Here is a 23,249-nt window from a genome sequence, read left to right as displayed (position 1 = left end):
TCTTCTTCTTCTTCTTCTTCTTCTTCTTCTTCTTCTTCTTCTTCTTCTTCTTCTTCTTCTTCTTCTTCTTCTTCTTCTTCTTCTTCTTCTTCTTCTTCTTCTTCTTCTTCTTCTTCTTTCTCAACACAATCAATGCAGAGGTCCTCATCACTATCAGAATTCATAACACCTAGAATAAATTTACAAAATAACCATCTCAATCTCACTCAGAAATTTCTATTAAAAATGGTAATACTGATAATTGACCTTGTTTCTCATTATAAGTATTTACAAAGATTATCATCAGTTAACAGAATACCTGAGAGTTGATTGGTGGAAAAGGTGGAAAAGGATGCAAAACTCATATTATTATTGCTTACGACCTCAAGTTAATTTATGTTATAAGTGACTTAGCGCCACAATGAAGAATTATTAATAACTAAAGTGCATAATCACTTATATGTGACAAAAAATGAAATATCGAATTTAAATTACTTTCTCCGTCGCAAATAATGTGGAGAAAAAAAATCAATATTGATCCAAAGCGAAAGTCCACTTCAACTGCAAAGCACGACGTACTTAGAGCTGGGCGGTCGAGCGTCAAATCGAGACAATGTCCACTGAAAGCAGGAATACGACCTCAACTCAAAATAGAGGCGATCCAAACAAACTAATTGGTCGAAGTCATAAAGTTACGTCATTACACGCAGCAGTGTTTATAACTCTCAATGTTGCCCAAAATCGAGCACTTCAATGCGAGCGCCTTGAACCGATGTGCTATAAGATTAAAGCGAACTTTCGGTTTAACCCGTTTGGTTTTTACCACTTATAAATTAACAAGTTTGTTTCAGTTTTCTACACAAAATCCTATTGCTGCGTAACTCTACCTAAAATATTCAATCTGTCATGATCTTTTTATGTAATATCTTGTCATTAATCTCTGAGAAATTCTCAATACCCTAATGTTAAATGAGATCTCGAGAAATATAGAATATTTACTTTTATAATTAGTTCTTATCTTCCTTAGTTATGAAGCACAGTTATAAACACATCGTTTCTTGCTTCTTTAGTCAAGCAGTTACAAGATGTTACTGTGCATTAATTATGTCCAACAGTGGTTAATTGATCCTTTCCTAACAACTTAATAACTGGCAATATGTTGATGCAGATATAACTATGACGTGTGATGCACGTGAAAAAACTAAAGGAATATCGAGGCAGTGTTACCTGATGCTTTCTGTGTAAATTCGTTTTCCGATAAAAATTGACTATTGATCTCTAAAAGCAAAACATTATAAGATTTCAAGGTGTTTTGTAAGAAATAACAAATGGTTATTTTAATGATTCAACCTGAAGAAATGACTTGCTTAAGTACTTTATCTTTCTCACAGTTCTCGATCCCGTCCATTAATTAATCAGCTAAACAACACGCAAATAAAAATACATTAAAGCTAATGCTGTCTTGTCAGTTTATAACCTGGACCTTCATGGCATGGCCTTTTAAATTATTTTTTCTCCACTGAATGGACAGATGTTTTACACTTGTTCTCCTTCTTCTTTACCGAACTTGAACTATCTAAAAACAATTTTAACCAGGGAGTGATTATTCTACCAAAATACACTTGGGTTTGATTTCCGCCTTCCGTTTGCAGATCAGAAGCTATAAAATCGCCTTGGGGTAAAGAAGATAGATAGGATGGATAGATAGATTTTTTTGTAACGTAACTCCTAAGGTGGTTTTTATCTATTATATAAACCATAAGCAGTTAAGTAAAACTTTTCTGTTATTTAAATAAAATAGAATAGGTTTACTTATTTATCTCCAAAGTCACAAATGTTTACTTCTTTAAAGCACGCTCTTTTCTTATGATACTCCTGTTTTTAGCGCAAACGTGTTTCGGTTGAGGTTAAAAAGTATGGCTTCGAGGGCTTTTTTGATCTTGTTTTTAGTAAAAATTTGAGGAAGATAAGCACGCACTGAAGTCACTCCCGCCTCCACGGGTCTGATGCCTGACATTAGCAAAATTTTTAGTACGAAGGAATTTCTGCGTTGAAAAGGGCAGATAAATCTATCAACTGTCTTTCTTTCTTAACATACAAAAACATTTCTAAGAACAACACAATCCATCCATGTGATAGCTATAAACACATCAAACGGCTTTCCCCCATCCTAGTTTCATGTTAAAAATGCACCAAAATCATAGTTATTTAAAACACAAATCTTTAGTTTAAGGAACACTTTTTATTTAAGGGAACATATTACCGTGATTAAAACGTAACAAATTGTTACTTGCGTGAACAAAGAGAACCAAATTATTTAATCTAGGGAACATGTTCCCTTAATTAACATGAAATATTTCATTGCGGCAACATTTTTTCGTAATAGGGAACAACTACTTTTAATGTAAGGGAGCATGAATATTTATTTATTTATTAATTTATTTTTTTATTTAAGAATATTTCTACAGGATAAAACACTTCAGTTAAATAAAATCTGTTGTCAACGTGTGTCCTGCTTAAAAATATAAATAAAACAAAGTAAAATGTAAATATATATATTAGTAAAATATTAAAACTATAAAAACATGTGCGCACTTAAAGCTAGTGAGAAAAAAGATAAATAAATAAATGGAAAGCACAAAGAACATCGACTAAAGTCTAAACACAGCTCTACCTAAAAGATACATGTAAAAAGATATATAAGTTACAAAAACCATAATTTTAAACATTCCTTAAACTTTAGACTAGATTCAACTTTGCGTACTTCCGCTGGCAAAGCATTAAAAAGCTTCCTGACTTCCTTGCAAACTCAGTTTTCACTCGTGGAAGTTTCAACAAAGAATTGTTATTGCGTGTTTGTTTCTCATGAGTTATCATTTTAAAATAATTGCAAAAGTTTTCACACACATCATTTTTAATGCACTTTCTCACAAACATGCACGCGTGTCGCTTCTTAACTGAATCGGTAGAGCAGATGTCAGTATTTTCAGGTGTTTTATAAAGACGATTGATGCTAAACGTTTACCTTGTGTTTTTAGCATGAAAATTGATAATATACTGCAATACGTCTATACTGGTACAATGAGGGACTTGAATATTGCAATGGCAGATTTAATGTCGAGTTGTGAACGTAGTCTGTTAAGTAAATGTGATCTACCAATTGCTTTCCTGTAACATTTATCGAAATAATTTCCCAGTGTTAAAGTTGGATCAATATCTACTCCAAGGTATTTGTACGATGTTGTCACATTTATACTCATTTGCTTGTATAAGACATGAAGCGGACGTGCTATGGCTGATAAGCGTCTAACTGTACCAAACAACATAACCTCAGTCTTTCCTTTCTGTTTAAATCAGACGTTAGATGAGTTTCAATAATTTCGATACTCTTACCAGCTACGCACAGGACAGTATCATCAGCATACTTGATAATGATTGTAAACCGAATTTAATCTTCAATATCATTTGCAAAAATAACAAACATTAAAGGTCCCAGGATCAAGCCCTGAGGTACGCCACACGTAACCTTATTTATGTCAGACAAAACGTTGTTATACTTTTGTTGAAAAGATAACCAGAAAACCATTTTAGCTCTTTATTTTTGATTTCATATGAAGATAGTTTAAGGAGTAACTTAGCATGAGATAGAGTGTCAAGCACTTTGCTAAAATCGATAATAATACACCCAGTAAGCATTTTAATATCAGCATTTCTTCTAATCTCATCACAAAGCAATGTAACTGCTAGTTCAGTGACATTTTTGCTCGAAAACCGAATTGAAATTTAGATAATAGATTATGTTTAGCCACATACTCACTCAGCCTTGCATGAACGATCTTTTGTATGATTTTTAAGAGCGTTGGTATAACTGATATTGGGCGATAGTCTTCAAATTTACCTGTCGAACTACTTTTTTGCAATGGTATTACTTTTGCAGTTTTCCAATCACTAGGAAGTATTCCAGTATTCAGAGACAAATTTATAATAAAGGCTAATGGTTGACAAGTTGTTTCAGCTGTATCTTTTAGAATTCCTAGGGGAAGATCGTCATTTCCAGCGGCCTTTTTTCTTTTCAGCTGTTTTAAATTTTTCATCTCTTCGACAACAGACACATAACCGAATGAAAACCTTTGTTGTGTTCTCATTGGAAGAACTTTTTGACTTCTCCAAACAAAATTCATTAAAAGATATGCAGCAGATTTTAACAACGAGACAGCTGCCGAAAAATAATTACAAAAACCATTTGAGATTTCAGTTGGATCATCAAGTTGCAAGCCACCTATATCGACTAATCTCTCAACCCGATTGGTTTTCGATTTTGTCGAGAAAACTCGCTTAATTGCTGTCCAAAAGCCTGTAGGATTGTTCGAATGTTCTCATAGTAGTATTCTTGTATAGTTGGACTTTGCCTTACGAATCATAGAACTTACTTTATTTCGTTTTCTTTTGTACTCTTCATGAATATTTTTATTTTTAGATTTGCAAGCTTTACGCATTAATTTGTCACGTTTGTTCATTTCAGCCTTAATATTGAAAGATAACCAAGGAGAGGATTTTCCGCGAACTTGTTTAGTAATTTTTGAAGCAAGGCAATTAAAAGCCGAAATTAAAATTTCCTTCATAGCATTCCATGCAGAATTAACATTTCTACAACTATAAATAACGGATCAATCTATTGTGGATCAGTGATCGTCTAATTCGGTCGCTTCATATTTTCTATAATCACGACAATAAATTTTTCCAGATGGATATTTTATGTGGTTTACCTTACGAACACATTCTATGAGCTCATGATCAGCGATTCCGCAAGGTATAACGGACGATCGACTAATATTTTCATTTTTATTAGATGCAATTATATCAATTAATGTTTCTGTGTCGTCATGTATTCTCGTTGGACTATCTATTAACTGACCAAAGCCATAAAGTTGCAAAATTGTTTTAAATTACTGTGAAAAGTTTATCATTTCTTGAACATGATAGTTTAGTAGGCGACGTTTCGGGAGATCCTTCTCCCATCATCGGGCAAAGTAAAATGATGTTGCGCCTGTATTTATATATTTGCAGAGAATGGAAATTCATAAAAAATAACCAACCAGAAACGAGCTGATAATTACAGTTAATTACGGTAATTAACATTTTCTGATATAAATGTAGGTAACTACTTCTTCTGTAGGGCTGGTAACGAAATCTTGTTGATACGAGACGCTGTTTATGTGTTTGTTACGTTCTACACTGTTGATAGTTTCTTTAATCTTCCTGGCCGTTGTTCTGGATTCTCTGTCAATGATTTTCTTCTCATCCCAATTAAACTGATGACTTCTGCTCCAGCTGTGGTCCGCAATTTCGTTTTTCTTCACATCTCAGTTTCTCACCGCGTGCATATATGTTCTTGTACTAGTTGCTTAAACTTTCTTTTTGTTTCGCCTATATACACTGCATCGCAATCTTTACACAGGAATTCGTAAAAAAACATTGCTTTGTTCTTCCAGGTTTATTATGCCTTTTGGTTTAGACAAAATGCTTTTTAGGGTGGCTTTAGAGTTAAGAATGCATTTGATCTTGTGTTGCCTTAAAACTGATTTAATTTCTTTAATTTAAATTCTTTACCTGATTGAAATTGATTTAAATTCTTTGTTAATGTTGCTTTTTAAAAAATCTACATTTACATCTCCCAAAATGATTGTTTCTTTTCGTGTCTCTGATAATTCCATTAATAGTTCCGAAAATAGAGCGTTAAATTTGCGATGTAAATACTTCGATGAGTCAGGGGGTCGATACGTAATAAACATAAGAAAACTCTTTGTTTTTGGTGGAAAAATTTCAAGACATATACCTTCAATTTCATCCCTTTCCAGATCTTTTCGTCCTTTCCATTTCAAATGATTTTTGATATAAACACCAAAAACCACCTCCACCTTCCTTTCTTTCTCGGTTTGCTAACAAAATCATACCCCTGAATGTTCAAAATATCTCCGTAATCAATGTCGTTCTGTAAATGTGTTTCCGTAATATACGCATTTTCTACATCTTCTACTTCTTCTCCACAAAAACTGTAACACACTGAGTTGCTGGATGCTAACGACGGTTTTTTATCATAAGAATTAGAATTATCTTCAAAGCATTGCCGCCATCTTAGTGATTGAGTGAAAAACTGACGGAAAAAGAAGAGAATTCCTAGATTTATAGAGGAGGAAATTGAGTGGCAGTTCGTTTAAACACCTTTTTTGAGGATAGGATGCACTTTAAATCAATGTTTTAAGTATCTTGTAAGAAAAACAACGACTACTTTTTCGAAAATTTCATGTAAGCTTTCCCCGCTTCATGTGAGCATGATCACACAAACTTTTGACAAATTCATCGCGTTATAAAATAAAATAAAAAGTAATAAAAAAATTAATGACTCGTATAACAATCGCATCAAAATAGCTCAAGAGGCATAGACTGAACCGACTTATTAAGGAATGATCGATCTCGCTCAATGTGCAGACTCTCCTTTAGCGTGACTTTAAAATCATTTGACTCACGCGTTAGAATATTATAATTCTCAAAATATGGTGGAGAGCATGAAGAAGAGTCCAAATTATGTTGCAATGCAGCAGTACGTTGCGAAACCTTAATTTTCTTACTTTCTTAACTCTCTTCTCTAACTTTCTCAGGATGTACTTATATTTTATACTATGTCAGCCTTTAATGTCTTGTTTTCGTTCTTTAAAAAAGTTGCGAAATCCATTTTCATAATTTAATGCCAGTTGCGAAATTTATTTTCAAAGTTATTGTTAGTTCTATACTACGTTTTTTTGTTTTTATTATCTATGAAGAAATTCTGACTAAGAATTTCCTTAACATGTTCTTTATTTTTGACACAATATCCATCTCAAAGTGCTTAAATACAACCTTCTTATTAAAATGTAAAATTATTTTTTGCTTATAAAAAGCAAATATTTCGTAAAGCGTGTATTTCGTGCATATTGTGATAGACAAACAGTAACATTATCTGTAATAGACCTTTCCCGAATTTCCTAATTATGCCTAACTCAATTTAAGATGACGCTAATAAAAATGATTCTTATCTCTAAGTTCCATAGTAAAAAGTGGAACAAATTACCTAATTTCGTAAATTTTTCTGTTCGTTAAGTACATCAATTCCCAGCTGAAAGTTACGGTCAAACCCTTTATATAGCCGAGCTTTCCAAGAATAGCCTTGTTTTCAAAATAATTATGTTTTTTTAAATCTAAATAAAATCCAACAAAAACATATTCTATCTGAATATTCTTATTTGAAGAGCACAGAACCATTATAAAATTTTGGATGGCGTCATAATTAATTATGAAATTCGGAAAAAGGTGTATTGCTTAACAAAAGTATAATTCATGTCTGTGCGTTACTGTTCTAAATTTAGGCGGTCGGTATAGAAATTTATTATTGAAATATTTAACTTAGCATCGTTTTGAACAAGAAACCTCTTGAATGTTACCATACACATTTTGACCAATAACGACTTCCTTGTCGGAACTCATTTTTTCTATACTGTATACACGTTTCCTGTGATTCATATGATTCGCCCCCCCTGTCGCATTTTGTTCAATAATTTTTTTTGTCATGCTGCATAGTTATTATAATTACCGAGTTTTTATGTTTTTCGATTAGGCACCTGTATGCCAAATATTTAGGTCCCATACCTCTCATAGCTTTAGTTATTGGCTATTACTCAAAATTACCCCTATAAATCTCGATGAAATCCTTATAATCAGGAAAATAAAATAACTGTGTTAAGATTATCCTTACAACTCGAAACTTATAAGACAACTTTATTTCGTCGAAGGTAATCTTTCTGAGTATTTTAGTCACGTGATTAAATTATTACCCGATTTTTTCGGATTTTACCCAAAAATCGGAAATAAACGGGCAATTTTTGGCTTTTATTCAATTGAACTGTGTAAGAATCGGAAAATATGTTGAACAACTTTCATTTATTGCAATCAAAATGACCAACAATGATTATATTTATTAAACAATATATTTCGGAAATTTATTCCATCTTCAGGTCTAAAATATAAAAAACATATTCAGTAAAAACTGTTAAAAACATTAAAATAATAAAGTTTTTTTTATCATACATATCATACATAGCATCATACACTGTACACAAATCATAAAAAAGCTGATGGTAATTAAATCGTAATTACCCATGTCATAATTAAAATTTAATCACCAGCGGCCTGAATCTATATTCATCCTTTGTATTCAAAGATGATTTCAATTGATTGATGAAAAGAGCCTCTAAAGTCATTAAATGATACGTTGATTTTGAGTTTGAGCACAAGATCGTTACGTCATCAATCGACAATTCACGTTCGCATTCTTTCCAATGATCCGCAACCGGGCCATTTCGTCGATGTTCTTTGAAACGACATATCAAATGACGGCTTGTTTGACCGACATAGCAAGACGAACATCTTGGACATGAAAACTTATATACTACGCCACTTTTCAAAGATTTTTCGACTGTTGGCTTTAGTGATGGTAGACAGCTTTTCAGTTTATTCAGCGTGAATATAATTCTGCATGGAGCTTTGATGTTGTTAAGCGTTCGTTTAAAATTCTCCGAAACTTTACCACGATACTGAATAAATAACAATTTTTCTTCTGTTTCCTCTTCTTCTTTTTCTTTTTCTTTTTCGTCCTGATCAGTTTGTGGAATCGGCTTTTCAATGATTTTTCTCAATGTGTCTGAAATAATGGGGTCGTAGAATTCAGCGGGATATTGGTTGTTATCTAGAATTCCTTTAGCCTTTTTCAGACTTTCATGAAATGTTTCCCAACTGCTACAAGCTCTATAGACTCTATGTACAAGTCCAGACACAACCGATCTCTTGTATTGTTTTGGTGCAAGGGCGTGGAAATTTAGTGTTAAACCAGTGTCAGTTGGTTTTGTATACCACTTTGAGACAAGGTTTCCGTGTGTTCTTTTTATAGACATGTCTAGAAATGCAATTTCTCCATTGTTTTCACGCTCGATAGTAAACTTTAGTGATGGGTGAATATTATTAATCTCATTCAACTTTTCCTGGATCTTATCTTTGTTGATATTTCTGATAATATCGTCCATATATCTCGCGAATAAATCTGCATCTCCCTTGATAATATCGTCAAATTTACTGGGCCAACCATTAGCAAGCATTGGAGCTGGTGGGCTCCCCATTGCCAATCCATCGACTTGTTGGTAATATCCATCATGAGTCGACATAACTACATTGCTACTACATAGTAAGGTTAATTTATGAAAAGTTTCTCGATCTACTGGAGGTTTTTCGTATTTTCCAGAATATAAAAGACTGGTACAATCATCAATTGCTTCGTTCAGTGGTACATTTGTATATAGGGATGTGACGTCAAAACTCACAAGTTCCTCATTTTCTGCAAGTTGGAGATTTAAATGTCTGAAACTTTAAAGTGAAAGTTAAAATTTGCTCAAGAACGGAAGTAATTGAATTCTAAACAGATAGTGGTATATATAGATAATGATACCTTTTTCTAACTCAAAATTTATCGTAGTTTCCAAACCTGAAGTTAGTTTTCTTCTATTGTCAACATCTATTGTCAGATATTTTGCTTTATGTGACACCCTGTATGGATAAAAAAAATAAATTTTAAGCAAAAAAAATCGAAAAGTTTGTCCACACCTGCGAATTGTCTTTCGTAAGTGCGGGTAAGTGCAGGACGTTGTACAAAGCAGGGGAGTAAGAAAGTGTATGGTAGAAAGAAGAGAAATCCAAATAAAGGGAGAAAAGCTTCAAAAGATACTGATGTCGAGGTTGCAGAGGGCGGTCGAAATTTTTCAGATTCGAACATTGAACCAGTTGTTGACGTTGAATTGGGGACTGTCTCAGCTCCAAAATCTGCTTCCTCTGATAAATTGGTAGATATTGATATAGATCAGAAAGAACACCAATCAATCACAAAATTCAGATTGCTGGAAATTACCATAATGTCGAAAGTGTTGGCGCTACTTGCTTGTCCAAGCTGTCCAAGCTGAATTTAACACATCTCCTGCTGTAACTACCAGCAAGGATAATAAACGTAGAGGCATGCCTACTATGGAAGTGAACGCTAGAGCTATGTATGGTTTCCGCAACATCGGTATTGGATTTTCATGGTTGACAAAATTGTGTTGTTTTCTGCACATGCCCCCACCAATGACAAAGGCAGGCTATGACAAAAGGGCCAACAGAATCAAAAGTGTTTCAAAAAGCATTGCTGAAAAAAGCATGTCTGACGAAGCAGCATCTTTGCGCAAGGGTAAAAAATCAGCCGACGTCGGTGTATCAATGGCAGCGCAAAGGATTTTCTTCGACACTTAGTGTCATCATTGCAATCTCAATTGATTCAGGAAAGATGCTTGATACAGCCATTCTCTCAAAAAGCTGTAAAGGCTGTACAAGAATGGCAATAATTGCCAAGACAGACCCGAAGAGCCATGAATTGTGTAAATTAGCGCACAACTGTAATTTAAACCACACAGGATGGTCACTCGCAATGGAAACTGCTTGAGCGTTGAAAATCTTTGGGAAATCTGTTGAAAAGCATGGCTTGTACTACACAGAATTTTATGGAGATGGGCATAGTAAAACCTTCCCAGCTGTTCAACATATCTATGGTGATAAAAAACCTATGAAAAAACAAGAATGCATCGCCCACTACCAAAAGAGAATCGGTAAGAGACTTCGTAAACTGAAAAAGAATACCAAAGGTCTTGGAGGTAGGGGTAGATCAACAGATGCCAAGATTGATATATTGCAGAATTATTTTGGAATCGCACTGCGTCAAAATGTCGGTAAACTTGATGAAATGCGAAAATCGTGCTTGGCGTCCATGTTTCACGTTTCTAACTACCATGATTCTTGTCCAAAATCCCACGACTCTTGGTGTCAGTATCAACGGGACAAGATCAACAATACTAAGTCAAAGATTGAATTACCAGTTGAAGTTCAAAAAGCAGTTCTCATGATTTACATGGACTTCTGTAAAGAAGATATGTTGAAGAAGTGCCTGCATGGAAAAACGCATAACTGCAATGAGTCGTTTAACGGTACAATTTGGAACCGCGTGCCCAAATCGACACATGTTGGCCTAAACACACTATGTTTTGGAATGTATGATGCCATCAGCCATTTCAATTATGGACAAAAAGCGGCTTTAAATACCATGAAATTGCTCAACATTAATCCTGGGTTCTATATGACGAAATCTTGTGGCAGCGTTAATCGTAAACGGCTATCGGGATATAAAGCGACATCTCCCGTGAAAAAGTGGCGAAAGATCCTCCGACATTCGAAAAAATAACGAAACGAGAGAATTATTGATTCAGAAGGAACTTTATATGAAGCTGGTGGTTTTTGAAAATGTTTAATTGAGTGCTATTTTCATTTGGTTTAGTATAAAATTTATTGTTTTGTTTTTTTAACGGTTTCGGACACTTTTCACTTTTTTCACTTACCGGTCGGGCTGTCATTTCTGGACGGCTTACCCGTTTGACTTCAAATTTTCAGGGGGTGTTATTTGATGTTTATTCTATGATCTAATACTATTGTGTAAGTTATTTTAGCTACAGTTATATTTTTTGAGGAAATTCAGAAAGAAATTGTAAGAAAATTATTTTGCCGTTTTTTGATTTTGAAAAACATAGGACACTGCTATACATAGGCAATAATAATAGTACAAGATCACAGATTAGGATATGATTGAAGTTCCTGCCAAGTTCTTAGCCGATCGGTTATGTCTCTAAAACGGTCATGGTTGCCACTGCGAGACCGCCATTATGGATTTTTCAAAGTTTTTATTTTTTCAGCTTTTTGTAATCTTGTGCATCACTTAAGCCTGGAAAATCAATAGAAAAGTGTTTATTTCATAAATATTACTTAATTAGTAGGATTCCACCTTAAACAAATTTCAAGCTACCGATGACGTCACAGAAAATTTGCTGATATAAGCAAAAATTCATTGTTGCCTAAAGTTATGTCTAAAGTTATGAAAGGTATGCAGAATCAACTATTCCTTTCAATCCTAAAAATGTTTATCTCCGTACGTAAATATTACCGTATGTTTTCATAATTTCCGCAAGAACACAAACAGATAACATTTAGACTAAATCAGTGTAAAAAGTACATATCACAACCCCAGACATTTTCACAAATACCATGTATTTTCAAATAAAAGAAAGAACTTGCTGCAATGATGGAAAGTCAAAAAATTTCATCCAGATTAGATTTTGTGTGACCCAATCAAAGGTTTGAAGGGAGGTCAGAGCGAGAAAACTCCGAAATTACTTTGACAAGTTCAAAGGCGTGAATCAACTTGTATTAGCAAACTTCGTATTTAACTGTCTATTTTGCCCAAGATTATAGATACGGCACACCGGGCATCGGGTAGCATGTGAAGTCTTGGGGTGGGTGGCACCACCACCAAAACTCTTTTTGTTTTGAGCTGTGACTCGTAAACTTGGTAAAAATGATGTCCGTCACTTCAAAATTACAAAAAAGACTAAAATGCTGATTGGCGTCACTTTTAGAATAGTTTTACATTAACATAAGATTAAAAAATTAGAATTACTTTCATAGAATATACGGCTACAAAACTGTAAACATAAAAATTCTAGTTTGAAGACAGTTATACCTTGCAAAATTAAAAGAATTCACAACCTGTATAAAAGCGCTCTATCTGGATGTGAGGCACAGTATACGGCTCTTATTAAGCGCTCCACTGAGCAGCCAACACCGGCTCCCACATTTACTTGTGTCTTAACACGGCGTTTGGATGCCGGGTTCTTTGTTAGTTTAGTTTACTATTAACACGATCTAACCAGTAGTTCAACGACAAAGCCAACATGACAATACTTTTTCTTATGTTCTATCTTTATCACTAAAATGTAGAAGTAATGCCATTGCACCTTCAATGTTTTGCCAACATTTTGCGCAGGCTTGAATTTAACTTTGGCTGGGTAAGCAAATTCAAATTATTTATCTCGTCGCAAATTCATGAAATTTATGTTTATTATTTTAACCTCGTACGAGATGTATGAAAGCAAATTTAATTAGGGGAATATTTCTTCTCAAGCTCTTATAAATTCTCAAAATGAGAAAAATGTTCTGTGCCTTTCCAAAGATTGGCAGAAAAATCGAAAATCACAAAGCTTCTTTTCTATCTGATCTGTTGCAGCAATTTACTTCTTTATTGGATTTATACTACTTGCAATTAAAGAATGTAGGTAAACGATGAACCAAGGCTTAGTTGCAACTTTTCTTTGCACTTTTCTCATTTGATTTTTTGTCAATTTTGCGCCCTATTAAGTTTGTTAACAATCCAGAAATCAATGTATTGATAAGATTTCATCATTTTATGTTGAGGAAATAATCACTAGTTAAGGGTTCTTCAGAAGCAACAATTTAAAAAAAACTGATGCCCGTGCAATGAAAAGTGTTGCTAAGTACCATCATTTGTGGCAATTATTTATTTATCCAGATTACTCATCAGGTACAATCTCACCATGGATCTCATTAAGATTCATGTCACATTACTCATTATAATCTTCCCAAAAGTTATACAAGAAAAGCATTCAGTATAATTCTTACAACGTTTTTAATGTGGTAAAAATTTTGTAAATTAAATCTCTTGCGAGATATCGGAAACGCTGTGTTATCACGCATCAAAATATGAAATATCTTTGTTTGTTGTTCTGACATAAAAATATCACATATTTTCATGTCAGAACAACAAACAAATTAAGAAAACATTTGAATCAAGTCTTGTTGTTTACATTTCTCCTCCAACATTCTCATATGTCTAACTTTATTTAATGCAGGTGTGATGCGACGTGTTCTATTGTTGTCTGGTTTCTTGCAAAGAGTACATTTCAAACCAAAAATAAACTTAATGCTATTAAAAAAACAGTCAAAACTTTTTAAACAAAGGAAATATATAAGAAATACTCCTACTTGAGATCCCACCATATTATTTATAATTTCCATTAGATGAAATTAGGTATACCAAAAATGCAGTTTATTACTCATAACAAGGAAGGCCAATTGCTATAAATAAGACAGCTCTAAGAGTTACTAACCAGTTGGTTTCAACGTCTGCAGAAGTATCTATCATCATGAAGCTTGTATTCCTGTTTTTAACATTTTTCTTTGGTATCATTGCCAGTAAGTTACTTGTTTGTTTGTTTGTTTGTTTGTTTACAGCATAACATTAATCAGCAATTTATTATTTGTGCAACACAAATCTTTACTTTTTTAACAGCTTAAAGAAAATAATTCTTTGACTTTTGTTATGTAGCGTTGCCTATTGAATCTGAACAGTATGCAGACAATGATGATTCTGGTAAATATTTCTAACTCTTTTCCACTTTCTCTCCAAAGGAGATAATTCGTAACGAATAGATAACTTTTATTTCTAGATAAAAATGAAATTGACGATCCTGTAGATGACGATGACTGCGATGATGATGATGATGATGATGATGATGATGATGCAGTATCAAATGATGATGATTGCGACGACGATGAGGATGATGATGATGATGATGATGATGATGATGATGATGATGATGATGATGATGATGATGATGATGATGATGATGATGATGATGATGATGATGATGATGATGATGATGATGATGATGATGATGATGATGAAGAAAGCGATAACTTAAATGATGTTGGAAGGTGTCGTCGATATAGACGATATAGAAGATGTCATCGCTACAGATATTAAAGAAGAAATTACATAATAAACATTTAATCATTTTGTGCAGAACGACCGTTGAATAGCATTATTTCTTATCTGTGAAGTTTTGATTCTAATGATTTTTCTTATCCCAACATAAAACTAAATGTCAGTAGAATGAACCAGTGAAAAGTGAATCTTTGGTAATAAATATTTTTAGCACGATCTAAGTTACTGTAAAACTGGTAATCCAATTACTTTTACTAGCATAAACCATGCACGTCACAAACACCATTTATTGTAATAAGATTTCTTAAATTATCAATTTAATGATCTATCACTAATTAAGAAGCTTCAATTAACGCATGTAGCTAGAGCCTCGGATATACTGCAAAGATTGTTGTAATTAAAAGCAGTTGAAAATTTTATTTTTGCCTAAGTAATTAGCACTAGGGACGTCATTGTTCACAGTGGACAAAGGTTACGTTATTTGGCTAAGTCAAAAAATGGGCTAATTTGAGATATTGGCTGCACACATCATTTACTTGTGTTATACATCTGCGAAAACAATTTTTTTTTGCATCCTACTGTTTGCAGAGCATTGACCAATTGATGCAGCTCAGGAATAGCGGTATTCTTTTCCTCTTTTCCTGAGATTTTCTTCCTTTTATCAGAAATATTATATACGCATATTAATTTAAAATCCATGATAAATTTTACATAATGAAAGCAAACAAAAAGGCTGATAGATGTATAAGCACAGAAGACATATTACTGTCGCGAGCAAAGTGAACGTAAGGCATGCTAAAATACATTTTCTGGGCGCAATTGTAGTCTAGTTTTTGTACAATTATGTATGGCTGCAAATACTGCTATCAAAAATTTGTATATTTCAGGAAATCAATAAATCAATAACTTTTGGCCACAATGTATGTTATTTTCAGAGTATTATTAGATATGTGAAACTTATTCGGACTGAAGGAGAGGAGTTCCATTGTTCCGAAATTATATTGTTTTTGTGAGAATCTCTTAATTTCGGTTGAGAGATGTCCTTTTTTACACTGTCTAGTTCTTAATGTCATTACGGTAATATGCACGTATGGAGATAAACATTTTTAGGATTGAAAGAAATAGACGATACTGAAATTTTCTCTTTGTAATAACGCACAAATAAACTAGTAAAAATAATGAGAACAGTTAAAAATAATTGTTTTTTTAGTAATTTAAGAATGACATTGTTTTGTTCCATGACGACTACGTTCATATAATGTTTTTATTTTTTTTAAATTTCTACCTCATGTGCTTATAAACTAGGTTCTCAGAAAAACGGTGTGTAGAGTATTTTTAAGAAAACATCAGTTTCCACAAAGAAGTTGTCAATGGTCAAAACGTGTATGTGAACATTCTTGTTAAAAACGATGCTAAGTTACATATTTTAATAACAAATTGACCATTCGTACGAGCAAGACTTATGATAAGTGACGTAACATAAGGACATAAATTATGATTTAGCAATTGCAGATAATATTACTGTTTGTTTATAATGCATAAGGTTTATTATTCTAAGAGGTTGATGACATGGAAAATTTCAGCCCGGACTGAAGCCTCAACTCGGTTCTGGTAGCAAAATGTTCATTCTGCCTTACTAGAATGCAAAATTAAACTTAAAAACCTCACTGAACATTAGGAATTGTGATTACAGGAAGAATATTTCAACCTGCGCTGTGATGTAATCGCGAAATGTTTGTTTACACTGTAATTTTGATTTTGATATTGATTGACTGTATATATATTAAATCTTTTTTCAGTTTCCAATTATAGACAAAAAAAGTGTATATAGCTACTGAATTTACAATTACAATTTGTACAAAAAATTTGTTACTAGAAGTTGTAACAAATATTTCTATTACGTTTCATGGTGTGTTGAGTGATAGTTATCTTTTATGCAAACTTTTATTTTGTGTGGGGAAGCATGTTTGATTACAAAATCACGCGCGATGTACTGCCCAATCATCAACATGGATCTACTGCGTGGTTTACCCTTACATAAACGTTCAACGCAAACCAACTAGTAATTATTACAACTTGTCATACTACCCTTTACAAATCATCTTATAATATCTAAAAGAGAAGCATTTAGTGTATTTCTTAGGTTATTTGAGCCTATAAAAACAATTCACTTATGTGAAAATATTTGAAAACAAGTTTGTTTGCACTCATCAAATTATTCCTCAACTTTTTGTTGGTCGTATAAATTCGGAATATGTAAAAAATATTGTCGTTATTTACACATTAATGAAAAAACAAACGTTTTTTTCTATATTTCTAACTTTGTTTAATGTAGGCGCGATTACATTCTTTAATCTCGTCTAGTTTTTCACAAACAGAACTTTTAAACCTAAAATACACATAACGTTCTTAGAAATGATGTCAATACTATTTAAACAAAGAAAAGATTTAAGAAATCCTCCTACTTGAAATCTCACTATATAATTATTAACTCCAATTAGACAAAATTTGGTAAACCAAGAACGCAGTTTATTACTCATAACAAGAAAGATCAATTCTTATAAATAAGACGACTCAGTTACTAACAAGTTAGTTCCAACGTCTGCAAAAGTATCTATCATCATGAAGCTTGTATTGTTGTCCTTAACATTATTCTTAATATTATTGCCAGTAAGTTGTTTGTTTGTTTGTTTGTTTGTTCACAGCATAACATTTAGCACCAACTTATTATTTGTGCAACAATTTTTTTAACAGCTTGAAAACTAATTATTTCTTTGTTTTCTGTTATTTAGCGTTGCCTATTGAATCTGAAGAGTTTGAAGACAATGATGTTTCTCGTAAGTATTTCACACTTTCTCCCCCTTTCTTTCCAAATGATATATTTCGTAACGAAAAGGTAGCTTTATTTTCTAGATAAACACAAATTGGCGATGCTGTAGATGACTGCGATGACGATGGTGATAATAATGAAATGTCAAATGATGATGATAATGATGACGATGATGATGATGATGAAAGCGATAAGTCAAATGATGGTGGAAGGTGTCGTCGATATAGACGATATAGAAAATGTCATCCCTACCGATATCGAAAAAGAGGTCAAATAACAAGCATGTAATCTTTTTGTGCAGAACGACTTTTGAATGGCAGTGCTTTGTATCTGAAAAGTATTTTAAAAAATGATTTAATTCTATTAGTTTCTGTTTCTTTTAATCCTAATATAAATGCCAACATACCTACAATCCCGGACTTTATATAATGGGACGGAGGGCGGACTTGTGACCACAAGCAATCGAGAACTTCATTTCTATCTAAGTAAAAATCACTGAGTTTACTTTTCCGAATGTACAGCGACATAGGACAAAAGATCTTACGTTATTTGGTTAAAGTATTAAACTATATTAATTTTAAATTGTAATAGCACGTCCCAAATTTTTAACATTGTGTCCAGTGTGAAGACTTTTGTATAATGTAGACGTTTTGAAAATAGCTGACGCTTTCCGACGTAGTTTAGTTCACTTACACAGCTGTCAAGGTGGAATTTTGCAGCCTACAACTGCAGGACACTGACAAAGTAATGCATATCAGCTGTTTTACTAAAAAGCCCAAAAACAGTAACTTTTTATTATAACGGGTCTATAGGTGATTTGCACATTTTTTTCAATGTATAAATTTGTTTGGTGTGTTGTTTGTTTAATGCATAAAGTAATGCATATCAGCTGTTTTACTAAAAAGGCTAAAAACAGTAATTTTTCATTACAACAGGTCTATAGGGTTAGTATTAACATAAGTTTCTTTGTTCTAACCTCAAAATTTATACTTTGTTTTTTACTGCAAGTACACATTACAACCTCATCCAATAAGTTACCATGTTAATATTTATATTCCATCTTTATTAACTATTTCCATATTAAAGGATTAAGAAAGTTATATCAAAATGCTATGACACGCTTTGTGCTTTTTGATAAGCAACCAATCAATAGTGTAAGTACTGTACAAAAAAAATTTTAATAGTGCTAAGAAACTTCACTAAGAAAAATATTGGATAAAACCAGGAAATTAGTTGTTGGAATAATGAATGTTTATGTTGACAGGTGTTCTTTTCGTGTCTCCAAGATAATCGATATACTCGTTTAGTTAAAATCTCATTTTATCTCTATTTTGAACCGAATAAAAAGTTGAGAAATTGACATAAAATAAAATGAATGTTTGTGGATGCGAATATTTTTAGCTACGCTTTATTAAATCTTTGTAAACACTTTTTAAACTTGATTTTGTTTACACTACAGATGGTAACGAGGGCTATAGTAAAGGTAAAAACTGAGGAAAAATAAATTGTCGCAAGAAAAGAAATTTCAACAATATAAACAAAAATACAGAAAAGGCAAAAGATAAATGATAGATGCTCATCTTTTTCTGTATTTTGGGTCCTATTTGGAATGATTTTTTATTCTTTTATTTCTTGTTTCATCGCCTGAATCTCATAACAAATCCTTTCCTGTGGTTAGTATACTTTGAAATTTTAAAAACTTAAAATGTTCAATAACTGTACCATTAAAATGAGACAATATATGTACGGGGTACATTAGTTAGTGGCTTTTCAATTTTACCAAATCGGTGAATATTAAGATGTTTAAAGGTCTCTGGGACTTTTCATCCACTCCAACAATAACTATTTTAAAATTATATTCGGCACATTAGAACAGTCTAGACGACACTCTAGACAATGCAAACACATATAAGGCTACCATGACACTCAAAACCCTCAATTGCTGAAAAACAAAATTTGTTTCAGATTATTACATATCCTGTATATGTATATTTATAGGGAGCAGTAAAGAATCTTCTAAAACTTTTTTCTACAGAACACCTGAGGTATATAGCGGATAGCGTAAATAGTGAAAAGAAATGACAAATATGGTAGAAGATGATTTGATGCTATTGTAAACAACTATGCAAGTCATCTTCAAAATGACCACTTTGTTTTGATAGTAAACAAGATAATGAGGGTTAACGATTTCGTCAAAAACGTCAAAATACATAAAATTCCTCACAGGTGGTCCTAAGCGTGCAGTTTTATCGTGTTGTTTGTTTGTGTTTGTGTTTCTATTGTTGTTGTATTAATTATATTTGTTATTTTTGTTGTTGTTGTTATTGTTGTTATTTTTTTGTGACAGATTTTCATCCTATTTGATTATTGTAACTGCTTGATCCTCAAAGATCTAAAATCAGAACAGCACCCTCGTAGAGCATGTTAGATTTGTCATTGTTATGTACAAAGTTGTTCTGTTTTCTTGCAACTACAAGGAAAGAAACTGAGAAATAGGCCAATGAGAAATAACCAATATTCTCCAGAGACCACAAAACTAAGGTCACCACAGTGTTTTTCTCTTCAAAACCTGAATTCAGACCATGTCAACTTTGTAGGTAGCTAAATTTGCAATGCTTCTTTGTTTTTGCCCATGATCGTTACAATCTAGATGTGTGACTTTAAAAATGTTTTACATTGATGAAATTATAAAGAAGTGTTCTTGTACATATTTGTAATCGAATACATGTTTCTCGCATGAACAAAAAAGGACAGTAGTAAACAATGTAATAGCTAGCTTCCGCATAACGGAGACACAACAAAACTTTCTCAAGCCACTCTTCACTCATGTTACCTTCACATCTATAACTAGCATGGACAGGACACAAGAAACAATACATTAACAGCGTCATACCAGTTGATGTCAACAATATGAAGTGGTTCTGTGACATCAATGTCTTCAAGATTGATAAAGGGGAATTTTTCTCAAACTGTGTTCCTTGTGTTAAAAGTGAGATGTAATTGTGATGAAGAAAAAGGGATGAAATGTACCTTGTAATAGTTGCTGTCTTGGTTAGCACCTTTCACTGCACAGAAGGTATGGTAATATGTGCTATATTATTTGCTACATGCATTTGTTACGTTTTTTGCGTACTTAGGAAAGTAAACACACAAAAAGTGTTATATTTGTATAAGTAAACCTGCATATCAGCTTCCCAAGGCAAAAATGATTGATCGAATGAGTATGTATTCGTCTTCTCACCATTTCCCATCTTTCCAGCCTTGCTTAGGCAGACATTTTTGTGCCCATATTAATATAACCTTTAAGTAAGATGCGTAAACTAAAATTGCTATCGGAGAACTGCGAGCTTTACTGTTGATAACATTGGTAATAATTGAAAGAAAGTAGATCTATACTGAATAAGCACATATGTGAAATTATTAGCATCCAAAAATATGTTTGCTGTGTAAAATGTCTGTTGCTAAGCGGGGAACGATGTTTCGAAATAGAAATAGTTTTGCAGAACCATCATCACTAGAGTAGAAATGATCAATTGTTACAACGGAAGAGCTGATGACGATATTCTGAACGAATGCAACTAATGATTTGCGCATTTTTTTCAATGTATAAATTTGTTTGGTGTGTTGTTTGTTTACCCATCCGAACAAAGTTTGATATAATTAAGCGAGTACTAAGTAATACGTTTTGCTGCAGTAATTCTCCATATTATTCTTTCCTGCTTTCGTGCTCCCAGCTCCTTGATACATTAAAGTGTTTTTTCCTGTTGTTGCAACACAATGTAAGCAGATGATGACCGCATGTAAGATGAACACATTTCTCGTGTAGTACACCCTATTGTTAGTATTTGCGAAAAATCTAAGATTGCATGAATCATGTGTCAAGCCAAGTCTTTCTGAGTAGATAGAAAACAAAAGTCAACAAGAAAGTATTAATTATTGCCGTATATAGAAACTTGAGTAAAATTGAGTCTGAACCGAAATTTTGTGTCGCTAATCAAAACGGCGTGTATTCCCTTGGTACACAAGTAGAAATATTCTGCCGATCCAGATTAACATTCTAGATTACATTCAAAAACTTCGGCAAGCTATCTTTTACTTTTGAGATTATCGTTATTGACAAATCAAAGGAAATCATATAAAAAATATGTATTCAACTCGATCTTGATTTTGTTTAGCATTTCTCCAAAAGTAAATAAGACTGGATTTTATATGCTGTTAAAATGTTAGTTTAAATATATATTAACCACTGCTGATATTTTAAGTAATGGAACTTAATAGCTGCAAGACTTATTTATCAAAACGTTTCGTAATATTGGCATTTAAAAGAGTTACTTCACACTTTCTATGGTAACTCCATATTCAAGTTGGAACCATTTTTATATACTGATAGCCTTGTGGTATATAAAAATGGTTCCCACTTTAGCGTTCAATTCCAGTGCGGGAGAACTTGGGATCAAACCCCGGCCGAGTCATGCCAGAGACTATAGAAGTGTGAAATCTTTCCTTTCCGCTTAATGTGCAGCATAAGTAAAGGATTGATATCTTAGGCAGTTGTCTAGTTGAGCAATTGCTGTGCTTGCTCGACTTTCGTAGCTTCAATGGGAGCTTTAAATGCGCTAGTATCCCCTTCGCAGGACCCTCGTTGATTACAGTACTAATAGGAACTAAAGAGGTTATTCTGGGTAAATAATTTTAATAATAATAATACAATGTCAAGTTTTTGAATGACACGAAAATGTAGACAAGTCAAATATTTCTTGATTGTGAGCACTTGAACTAGAAAGAATGTTTGAGAATATCTATAGCAACGAAAAAACACAAACAGAATGAATACTTGACATGTACATTCATCAAATGACCCTTCGATCCATTTATTTCTACAATAGAAACAACATAGATCATTTTAAAACAGTATTTTTTATTAAAGTTTACCTGCTACTTTCATAAGAAGAGAATTCATAATTCGTTTTTGTTGCTTGTCCAATTGATAAAATAGCTTCTTAAAGAGTGAAAAATAATCCTTTTTTTTCTTAGGACTTTTGGTCTTAGAACATTACCCAAAAGCAAATCATCTTGTCACAAAACTTGGTATTGGAAAGTCTATCCTGTCATGTTCAGTTGAATCCGATCGACCATTTAAGTTGGAATGGTTTAAAGATGGTAAAGCTATAAACCTAACAAAACAACCGCCATGGTCTTACCCTTTCTCAGACGGCTCTGGTTTGTCGTTGGTTCAATGGCCATATTTAAACAACCTCTCACGCGGTGTGTATGAATGCAGGGCATCAAATGGCGTTGATCTTACAGTTAGTCATAAAGTGAAATTTACCCCTATCATTGGTATTAATTTGTTTTCATTTTTCCCTTACTATGCGGCAGTGTAGAGGAAGCGCATTAAGTTTGTAAATCATTTAGATTGCAGGCTCAAGTTCTCACCCCTGTGCACTTTAAATTTCGTGTTACTAACTAACTCGGCGCCTTCTACTGATCGTTAATTAGATTCTGTGTATTCCTGAGCAAGTACTGCAATATTTTTTACTCACGGCGATTCATTCAAAGGTATAAAAGAATGTAAACCTTTCCGGTATTATACATAATTAAGATGTCGTAGTCAATTGTATAGTGGAAATCCTCAATTTCAAATAGACACATTAATGCGTACTGTAAAATAAAGGTTTTAAAATAAAGATCTCTTCATTAATC

The 23,249-nt window shown here is 33.1% G+C and overlaps 2 protein-coding genes across 3 annotated transcripts in view; both read right to left on the bottom strand.

Moving 5' to 3' along the window:
• The window catches only part of LOC130629701 (uncharacterized), a 105,815-nt gene that overhangs the window by 46,291 nt on the left and 36,275 nt on the right, over positions 1-23,249 (bottom strand). The gene's annotated exons all lie outside the window — the stretch shown is intronic.
• LOC130629851 (uncharacterized) lies at positions 3,723-4,601 on the bottom strand. Its single transcript, XM_057443218.1, has 2 exons — positions 4,394-4,601; positions 3,723-4,333 (listed from the first exon to the last, which is right to left on the bottom strand). Exons 1-2 carry the CDS (start codon positions 4,599-4,601, stop codon positions 3,723-3,725), a joined length of 819 nt encoding a protein of 272 aa, XP_057299201.1.

Source organism: Hydractinia symbiolongicarpus, chromosome 2, assembly GCF_029227915.1.
Source record: "Hydractinia symbiolongicarpus strain clone_291-10 chromosome 2, HSymV2.1, whole genome shotgun sequence".
Taxonomy (NCBI): domain Eukaryota; kingdom Metazoa; phylum Cnidaria; class Hydrozoa; order Anthoathecata; family Hydractiniidae; genus Hydractinia; species Hydractinia symbiolongicarpus.
This window is presented reverse-complemented; position numbering and strand designations above follow the sequence as displayed.